This window comes from Gekko japonicus, unplaced genomic scaffold, assembly GCF_001447785.1.
Source record: "Gekko japonicus isolate JY-2015 unplaced genomic scaffold, Gekko_japonicus_V1.1 scaffold1305, whole genome shotgun sequence".
Classification (NCBI taxonomy): Eukaryota; Metazoa; Chordata; class Lepidosauria; order Squamata; family Gekkonidae; genus Gekko; species Gekko japonicus.
In genome coordinates this window covers 89,007-99,579 of record NW_015170318.1, presented here as the reverse complement: position 1 = coordinate 99,579, position 10,573 = coordinate 89,007, and the positions used below count along the sequence as shown (strand labels likewise).

Here is a 10,573-nt window from a genome sequence, read left to right as displayed (position 1 = left end):
TTTTACCTCCATCCATGCTTAAGAGGAAATGGAGCATAACAACTTGGTCTCAGTTAATGATTCTTAGCACCCCACAATTAAGAAGGATCCTTTTATACCATCAGTCTCCTGTTTTGACATGTTCACTGTGTTTTGCCTGTAATTAGATCCCAACAAATGGTGACCACATAAACGTAACTTGTTATTCCTGTTTAGTTTTCTGCATCTGCTAAGACATTGTCACTATGCTGTATGCTGATTTGCTGTTCACGCTCTACGTATATCAGTGAACCCTTAGCTTCCACTCCAATGCATCTGAGGAAGTGTGTGCACACAAAAGCTCATACCTTTGAATGAAACTTTGCTGGTCTTACAGGTGCCACTGAACTCAAACTTTGTTCTTCTCTTATTCTGTTCTTCGACTGTGGGCAAACTTTTTACCATGCTTTGGGTAATAATTGGTAAGGCCACCAAATTACTTCAGGGGCCCAATCCAGCCCTGGGATCCCAGTGGAATGTGTGTAACGTGAGCATTTGCGTCTTCCTTCGGCTTAGTCACTGGCCTATTCTTGCTGGGAATGACTCTCCAGTGCCTGAGGGAGAGATGAGGTGGAGACGTTCTCAGCGGTGCTTCTCCAGGTTCCTGCCACCAGGGACAGGCAGATTCTCTGACAGGTAGCATTTTTGACTGACAATCTATCCAAAACCAGCTGTTAGCTGTTAGCTTTTGCTCCCTTTGGGTTAAGGAAACAAGGTGAAAGTTTTCATAAAGTTTCAGTCTGGCTTCAATATGTCACATCTAATCATGGTTGCGTTCAGACTGGCAGTTTGGCGCGATACGGTGCCACCTCTAACTGAACTGGTTTAAAGTGTTGCGGGGCATATCCGCCACACAGCACACCCCGCTGCAGGTTACTCATGGAGACATCCAGTGGTCAAGCATCCACATCATTGCAGCACCTCAGCCATGGAACACACTGCAAAAGGTTCAAAATTCATGCACATGCATAAGTGCGCATGTGCATGCATGCATATACAGGCGATTTTTTTAAAAAACACCTCCCTAGTGGTAGAATGGATCTGCATGTTCAAACTGTCGATATCCCAGGAAACAGGGAGATTGTGGTCCTGGCAGGTAGCAATTTCAGACAGCTCTTGTTAAAAATGTGTCTGCTTCTGCTGTGGTCTGAGACCAGAAGCAGATCCTGGTGGTGAAGAAGTGTGACTGAAGCAAGCAGCCCTCTGAGGATCGGGTTCTGGGGCCTCTGCCCCAGGGGAGCTTGGTGCAAATTTGGTTTCGGCCCTGATACGTAGGTAGGGTGAAATCCTTCCCCAAATTCCCCCCTTCCCAGGTTCCCCTTTCAAATCTCCAGAATTCCCCCAATCTGGAATTGGCAACCCTTTAGGAGCAAGGGCTGAGCATTTTTCTCTTGTTATATTTTATTCAGACCACCCAGCGCCACCTTCAGAAGGTTGCTACATGCAGGGTTACTAAACCGGGGCTGAAGTTCTTCCTCTCCACCACCGCTGAGTGCTGGCTGGCCATATATAACAGGAGCCCTGGAAGGCAGCCAGGCCCGAGACGGGGAGCCTCAGCAGTCCTTCTAGGAGGAAGCCAAGAGCACGAAGATTGGGTGAGTTTAGAGCCATCATGTCCCGTTTCCAAAGAGGCTGCACTCGTGGGCGACTGAGAGGCTAGAGAAGGCGGAGAAAGAAGTCCTTTTCTCCCCTTCTCACAATCCAAGAACTTGTGGGCACTCCATGAAATTAATGAGCCGTAGGCGTAGAACAGATAAAAGGAAGTACTTCTTCACCCAACGAGTCATTAACGTGTGGAATTCACTGCTGCAGGAAGTGGTGGCAGCTATGAGCATAGACAGCTTCAAGGGGGAATTGGATAAACATATGGGGCAGAGGTCCATTAGTGACTATGAGCCACAAGCTATTGAGCAGGGGTGGCCAAACTGTAGCTCGACAATTGTGTGTCTCCCGGCAGGGCGGCTGGGGAAGCTAAATATCATTAGCAAACAAACGATCATTGGACAAATAAATATCATTACCAACATCTGCTTTTACTGCTTTTGTTATTATTGCTGGCAGTCTCATTTAATGTTAACAAAAAGCAAATGTGCATATTTCCCAGTAAAAACCTGTAACATTTTTCCATGTCTTGCGGCTCTCAAACATCTGATGTTTATTCTATGTGGCTCTTACGTTAAGCAAGTTTGGTCACCCCTGCTATAGAGGGAACAATCTGTCTGGGTCAGTGATGCTCTTGATGTTTGGGGAAATCACAACTGATCTCCTGGCTGCAGAGACCAACCCCCCTGGAGACAGGGCCGGCTCACGCACTAGGCGAACTAGGCGATCGCCTAGAGCGGGACGGCCCTTAGGGGCACCAAACTGCACCTGGCCCCATACTCTGGGAGTTTCTTGATTATTTGTGTTTTTCATTCTTCCTAAAATGCATTTATTTTTGAAAATTGGTGGGCGCATTGGGGGGGGCCGAAGGGATCGTCGCGTAGGGTGCAAAATAAGCTGGAGCCGGCCCTGCCTGGAGAAGACGGCTGCTTTTAAGGGTGGACTCTGTGGCACGGTACCCCAGGGAGGTCCCTTTTCTCCCCAGCCCCCCCTCCCCGAGTCTCCAGGAATTTCCCAACCTGGAGCTGGCAACCCTGTGTCCTGCACCTGTCCTCATCGTAACCTGGAATCTCAGTAGCTGAGCAGCCTGATTTCTTTATCTCGTGCATTGCCAGTCAGTGTCGACCATGCAGAGGGGGGTGGATCGGTCACCTGACTCTGCACGGAGCAGCTTCATAGATTCATTACTGGGGGAGGCAGCGGGGGGGGATGCAGGAGGGGTCCCCCCCAGAGATTCTAGCATGATGTCAGGTTGCCAGCTCCTGGAGATTTGGAGGTGGAGCCTGGGGAGGGCAGAGACCTCTCTGGGGTACTGTCGTATGCCATGTACGACCGTGCACACGGTCGGGTCCGCACGTGGCCATGCGAAGGGCCCAAGCTTCACTCACAGAGACAACAGCCCGAACAGATCCTAGCACACACCTATCAGAGGGCTAGGATTCGGAAAGGGACCTATGGGAATCGAGTGCCCTGTCTATAATGTATCACAGGGGTGTGGGTGTGCTTTGCTATGGGGATAAAAGCTGGCCTCGGGCCAGACTAAGCGTCTTTACTTATCCTGCAGCCTCATAAAGTATGAGCTGAAATCACTCCTCCGTGCATCAGCTCAGTACTTTATAGGTACAAGGCCGTAGAGTCCACCCTCCAAAGCAGCTATTTTCTCCGGGGAGGCTGGTCTCTGTTGCCTGGAGACCAGCGGGAATTCTGGGAGAACTCCAGGTCCCCACCTGGAAGATGGCAACCATAAACGAGAGAGAGAGAGAGCGAGAGCAGTGGGCAAGGAATCAAATGGGCCCTCTCCCCCCCCCCCTGACAAAACTCCTATGCCCAGGGCCAGATTGAGATCGTTGTCAAGTTTAACAGGCCCCCTGGGATGACCCACAACATGGTCATTCGGTACTTTTTAGGAGTGGGGGGGAGGGCCGTTGGTACGGAGGCCCCCCTAACACCAGGACCGGTGTTCCCTCTAAGCTGAGTTAGTGTGAGCCGGCTCACAGCTTTTTAGCCTCCAGCTCACACATGTTGGTCTCAGCCCAGGAGGGACGGCGCCAGAGAAAACTAATTTATGCGGTAGCCAAATGGCTCGCTCACAACTTTAATGTCAGTAGGTCACAGAGTAGAATTTTTGCTCACAAGACTCCACAGCTTAGAGGGAACATTGTCAGGACCCTAAACTGTAGCTTCCTTAGATTGTGCAGAGATCTGTGCTGGGGGGCAGGCAACAGTGGGAGGGCTCCTAGTGTCCTAATAAAAGGCCCCCTCCCCCCCCCCCTGACAAAACTCCTATGCCCAGGGCCAGATTGAGATCGTTGTCAAGTTTAACAGGCCCCCTGGGATGACCCACAACATGGTCATTCGGTACTTTTTAGGAGTGGGGGGGAGGGCCGTTGGTACGGAGGCCCCCCTAACACCAGGACCGGTGTTCCCTCTAAGCTGAGTTAGTGTGAGCCGGCTCACAGCTTTTTAGCCTCCAGCTCACACATGTTGGTCTCAGCTCAGGAGGGACGGCGCCAGAGAAAACTAATTTATGCGGTAGCCAAATGGCTCGCTCACAACTTTAATGTCAGTAGGTCACAGAGTAGAATTTTTGCTCACAAGACTCCACAGCTTAGAGGGAACATTGTCAGGACCCTAAACTGTAGCTTCCTTAGATTGTGCAGAGATCTGTGCTGGGGGGCAGGCAACAGTGGGAGGGCTCCTAGTGTCCTGGCCCCACTGTTGGACCTCCTGATAGCCCCTGCTATTTCTGGCCACTGTGTGACACAGAGAGCTGGACTGGATGGGCCCTTGGCCTGATCCAACTCTGGCTTCTCTCATGTTCTTATGTCTCTGGGTTGCCAACTCCAGTTTGGGAAGTTCCTGGAAATTCGGGGGTGGTGCCTGGGGAGGGCAAGAATTTGGGGGTGGGGCTCAGAAGGGATAGGACGCCAGAGACCCCACTGGGCAAAGCGGCTGTCCTTTCTCCAGGGGAGCAGACCTCAGTGGTCTGGAGATTAGTGGTCATTCCAGGAGACCCCCCCCCCGGCCATCCTCGGAAGCTAGCAACCCTTCCCAGGGTTACTTCTGTAGGGTTTTGCCAGGTCTGGGTTGGGAAAGACCTGGAGACTTTGGGGGTGGAGCCAGGAGAGGGCGGGGTTTGGGGAGGGGAGGGGCCTCAGCATGGTACAATGCCACAGAGTCCACCCTTCAAAGCGGCCATTTCCTCCAGGGGAGCCGAGTTCTGCCAGCAGGAGATCACTTGTAAAAGCGGGAGATCTCCAGGCCCCAGCTGGAGGCTGGCGACCCTATCCTTCTGGCAGCTGTTGAAGGTGAGGCTCTTCCCCCCTGTCTTCTTCTCTCGCCTCTGCAGATCGAGAGCACCACTTCAAAGGTCCCAGTGATGGTGTCTCCCGGGGGTCCCTCCGGCCACACCCTTTGCCTCCTGCTCCTGGCAACGGCAGCCTGTCTGTGGCTGCCCTGCCAAGGCACGACCTACAGAACTTTTCTGACGAAGCACGTGGACAACCCCAAAATGAACTTCGGCAGCAACAGCCACTACTGCAAACAGATGATGAGCCGCAGAGGCATGGCCTGCCAGCGGAAGAACACCTTCATCCACACCACCGAAGAGCAGCTGAAGTCCATCTGCAACTCCAGAGGGCAGATCATGGATGGCAACACCCGCAGCAAAATCCTCTTCCCCATCACCACCTGCAGGCGCAGGAGGTTCCTGGGCAAGTTGCTCTGCAGGTACAAGGGGGAGAGCAAAATTACGAGGATCCGGGTCACCTGCAAGGAAGGGCTCCCGGTCCGCTACATCTCCTCCACGTAGCCCCACGGGAGAGGTGGCAGCTCCCCTCGGGCCGGGCCGAGCACCCTGCTTCCCCGGCTTGCTGCTCCGTGCCCCTGCCTCTCTTGCACCCAGAGCTAGTCATAATGCTGTGCGGAGTATTAGCTGCTCCCTTCGAATGCAAGGCACCACTTAAGCCACTCGTGATGTCTCCTGGCCTCCTTGGTATGAGGACGTAGCACAGTCGTGGTGCTAGGCCACCGTTAAGCCACCGTTGCTTCTGCAGACTCCAGAAGGGGTCCCTCTCCTTCCTGCTCCCCCGCTGCTCCCCTGTATACAATAAAGCCGGTTATCATTGTGATTCCTGTGTTTATTTCCTTGCACTGGGCTGCCCTCTGGTGTTCTCCATGAAGATCGTTTCAGAGATCAGCCCCGTTGGTCTGCGGCAGGGGTCATTTCGTAGAAAAAGAGGTGCAGGAGCTCATTAGCATAACTTATTTGCATACGCCACACCCCCTGACCTCACCGGAAGTGTGTCAGAAGGCAACACCCACTGCTCAGCCTCCACTGGACTTTTTTGGATTGCTAGCTATTTTGTGGGGGCGGGGAACGTGCAGATCTGTCCTCACAGAGGAGGGAGAGCTTGTACCTGAATAAAACTTGGTCTTAAAGGTGCCACTGGACTGTTTTGGACCGGGGTGGGGTGGGGGCTCTGCAACTTACCTGGCTGCTTCTTGCTCTGACTGAGGGCTGCTGGGAGCAGGGGGTGGGGCTTGTTGCATGTGCCCGCCCCCTGGGCTCTTTGCTGCCGGAGCTCCACTCCTGTGCGCTCCTACAGAAAATGACCCCTGGTCTGCAGTAGAGCAGCGAGGTTGGAGTCCAGTGGCACCCTGGAGACCAACTGGATTTTCGGGGCACGAGCTTTTGAAAGTCTTCGCTCCCTTTGTCAGATAACCTTCCTATCCAAGGAGGGGAACGTTGACTCTCCAAAGAGTATATGCCCAAATCTTGTTGGTCTTTAAGCTGCTACTTGGATCTAGGTGTTCTCTGGTGTTCTGGACGCAGTAGGACAAAGCCTTCTCTGTCCCAGCACCGGAAATCTGTTGCCACTCTAATTTCGGATGCAGGTCTGTGTGAGACGATGTGAGTGAGACCAAAACAACAGCAACAAAATCTCCCTTGTGACGGGCAGCACTTGATTGACCTATGGGGCCAACGCACCTATGGGCAATGCTCCTTCTAAGCTTGTGAGCAAAGGTTCTACTTCGTGAGCTACTGGCATTAAAGTTGTGAGGGAGCGATTTGGCTGCTTCATAAATGAGTTTGCTCTGGACCCATCCTTCCTGAGCTAAGACAAAGGCTGATTTCGCACTAGAGCTGTCTCGATGTTGCGCCACCATTTGTCCCGATACTATTGGTCAATTTCACACCCGAAGCCGCAGGGCTGCATTTGACCCACGGCTTCACCCAATTTCCTCCGCAGTTTTGTGATCCTCAAAATACAGGATCACGAAACTGCGGGGGAAATCGGGTGAAGCCGCAGGTGAAAATGCAGCCCCGCAACTTCGGGTGTGAAATTGACCAATAGTATCGGGGCCAACGGCGGCGCAACATCGAGGCAGCTCTAGTGTGAAATCAGCCAAAAACATGGGAGCCAGAGGCTAAAAAACTGTGACTCAGCTCACACTAACTCAGCTTAGAGAGAACACAGCTGAACGGGGGTGAATATCAAGTCCACCACGCCTTCCCTTTGGCTATCATGTTGTGGGAGGCACGAGAGAGCGTCGGCTAAGGAGTTCGCCTTCCTGGGAAAATGATGTAAGGTGAATTGGAACTTCGAAAAGAAATCAGCACACCTCAGTTGCTTGGCGTTGAGGTTGTGGGGGCTGCAGAGGAAGAAGAAGAAGAAGAAGAGAAGAGATTGGATTTATATCCTGCCCTTCACTTGGAGTCTCAGAGCGGCTTACAAACCCATTTCCCTTCCCCTCCCCACAACAGACACCCTGTGAGGTGGGTGGGGCTGAGAGAACTCTGACACAAACTGCTCTTTCAGGAACAGCTGTGCCAGAGCTTGTCACTGACCCAAGTTCACACCAGCAGGGGCAAATGGAGGAGTGGGGAATCAAACCCGGTTCTCCTAGATTAGAGTCAGCACGCTTAACCACTACACCAAACTGACCTTCAGGTTTTTATGATCAGTCCACACCTCAAATGGCACCCGCACCCCGTCTAGCCAATGTCTCCAAGTGGAGAGGGCGAGCCGGATGGCTCCAGCGTCCTTATCCCAAACTGCCCAATTACGGTCTGTGGTGCTGAATTTCCGGCACACATAAGCAAGGGGGTGCAGTTTGCCATCCCCCCCTTCTTGCAAGATGGCCTCGCCCATAGCCACATCCGATGCGTCCACCTGAATGATATTTTTTTTATTTTCATCAGGATGCGCTAACACCGGTTTTGAAGTAAATAATGTCTGAAGTCTCTCTGATGCCTCCTGGCATTCAGGCGTCCAGTTCCACCGAGCACTGGGTTCGGTGCTCTCCAGGCCCTTCCCCTTAGTTTTTAACAAGTCTGTGAGGGGGAGGCTGACCTGGGCGAAATTAGCGATAAAATTTCTGTAAAAATTGGCGAATCCGATGAAGGATTGGAGCTGCCTATGGGTGTGGGGGCCCCCCTCCCACCCCAAGACATCGTGCACCTTTGCGGGGTCCATTTCAAAACCTGAGGGGAGATGTGATAGCTCAAAAAGTCAATTTCATCCAGGTGGGACTCACACTTTGACCGCTTAGCACATAGCTTGTGTTTATAGAGGGTCTGAGTACCTCTCACACCAATTTAACATGTGATTGTTCATTGGGGGAGTACAGCAAGATATCATCTAGATAAATAAGGGTCCCCCTAAACAAATGCTTGTGCAACACCTCATTTATCGTTCATAAACATTGCAGGCACCCCCTGGAGGCTGAACGGCATCACTCTATATTCGAATTCCCCCAGTGGTGTATTGAAGGCAATCTTGTACTCGTTCCCCTCCTTGATGCGAACCCTGAAGTATGCATCCCTCAAGTCCAACTTAGAAAAGACCTTTCCCTTGGCGGCCTCAGCCAACAGATCTTTTATGAGAGGGAGGGGATAAGCCCTAGTGAGGCCCCGGTAATCCATACAGAGATGAAGGCCCCCATCTTTCTTCTTCCGGAACAATACATGGGTGGCAAACAGAGAAGAAGCAGGGTGAATGAAACCCCACACAAGGCTCTTGTCAATGAACTTCCTCAGCTCCTCCCTCTCTGCCGGGCTCATGGCATAAAGCTTGCCCTTCGGGAGTTTCTGCCCCGATAATAGTTCAATTGCACAGTCAGTATTCCTGGGGGGGGGGCAACTCGTCCCCCCTCCTCTTCAAACACCCGAACCAAGTCCTGGTAAGGGGGGGGAATGGTCTGTAACTCCTCCTCCACGAGATAAGCCCACACCAGTTTATCGGGAGGGGCCACTCCCCAGTTAGAGTCCCAGCTGTGGTCTCTGAGGAAATGAATTGCACCTTCCCCTCATCCCACAAGAGATACGGGTTGTGGTCATGTGACCAGGGGCTCCCCGACACCAGGGGAAACCTCGCGGCAGGGGTGATAAAAAACAGTCGGTGTTCCCAATGCTCCCCCGCCCCCATCCGCAGTGGCACGGTCTGCTATTTACACGGCTCCTTCATTGAGGAGCCATCCATTTGGGTGAATACTATGGGCTTGGCGAGCTCCACCACTGGAGCCCCCAACCCCATCACCAAAGAGGGGCTTATCAAGTCTCTGGTACACCCCAAGTCGATAAGGGCTCGAGCCCGCACGTGCGTGGCCAAATCGGGGTTCATTACTGTCACAGTCACGAAAAAGAGAAGGGGGTAATTGCTCACTGTACATGGCGCGGGGATGTTGGACCTGCTGCTCTGCATCATTCGCAGCAGGTCCCGGCCTTTTCCCACCGGTTCCTCCCCCTCAGTGCTGCTGGAGCTGGAGTGTTCTTCCAGGACCTTGAACTGAAGGGCTCGTTGCAACTTAGCTTTAGCCGGCCCCTTCTTCAGCAGGGTGTCCACTTTCTTCCATTCTGGGTCTTTAGCCAGAGCAGGCCTTCCCACAGTCCCGGGGTACTCGGCGGCGAAATGCCCCGCCTCTCTGCAATGGAGGCAGAGACCCTGTCTCATGCGAAGGCCTCTGATGTCCGTCTTTGGCTTAGGGGCTTTCAGTTTTCCCGCCATTCCCCCCTGCCCTGTGGGGTTTTTTTAAGACTGATGTGTTGATCTTGATCATCTGGAGGCAGGCCTTGGCACCTGCAGCTTCCCGCACCCATGCATTGAGGGAGATGGGGTGCACACTCCGCAGGATGGTCTCCCAAATCTCAGGGTGGAGTCCCACCCGGTACTGTTCAGCTAGCACCCCATCTGGCCAGCCTCGTACCTTCGCCGCGTACCTTCGCTGCGCAAGGCCCCGATTCAGATCAGTAGTGCAACATGGTGGGAGAAGAGGTATAACTGCCATGGGGTTTCTGTAATGGAAGCTGAGCCATTTCTCCCTTTCCTGCAGCGTTATTAGTCCTTTAAGGGTACGACCTTTTCCTCTTTCTCTTTCAAGGGCTAATAACAGCAAAGTGATGTTGGTTTTATTTATCTGTCTGCTGGTTTGAGGAGCTGCTGTGGCTCAAGTGGTCAAGACACTGAACTGCAGGCTGTGGAAAGTCGGTAGTTCAGCACTTCGAGACCCCCGAGTGTGCCGCACGACGGAGTGAGCTCCCATCTCTCGTTCCAGCTCCTGCCAACCTAGCAGTTCGAAAGCAAGAAATTGCAAGTAGATAAATAGGTACCACTTCAGTGGGAAGGTAACAGCGTTCCGTGTGTCTTGGTGTTTAGTCATGCCGGCCACATGACCACGGAAATGTCTTCGGACAGCGCTGGCTCTTGAGCACCGCAACCCTAGAGTCGGATTCGACTGGCTTTCAAGCAAGGGAACCTTTACCTTTACCTATGCTGGTTTTATTTACCAGTTTCTACTCTTTATTTCCACCAATATGTCCAAGGCGGCATACATGGAGGATGGCTAGCTCTGTGAGCTCGTTTACCCTGAGAGAGAAGGATTCGAACCTGGGTCTCCCCAAGTTCTAGTCAGCATTCTATCCATCAGACTACATAACATGGGATAGGGGTCA

At 52.7% G+C, this 10,573-nt stretch overlaps 1 protein-coding gene across 1 annotated transcript; it reads left to right on the top strand.

Annotated features, from left to right (window-relative positions):
* Positions 1 to 224: 224 nt before the first annotated feature.
* On the top strand, positions 225 to 5,733 carry LOC107116162 (ribonuclease-like). Its single transcript, XM_015418035.1, has 3 exons — positions 225 to 257; positions 1,428 to 1,613; positions 4,970 to 5,733. Exons 1-3 carry the CDS (start codon positions 225 to 227, stop codon positions 5,429 to 5,431), a joined length of 681 nt encoding a protein of 226 aa, XP_015273521.1. The 3' UTR covers positions 5,432 to 5,733.
* Positions 5,734 to 10,573: the final 4,840 nt, after the last annotated feature.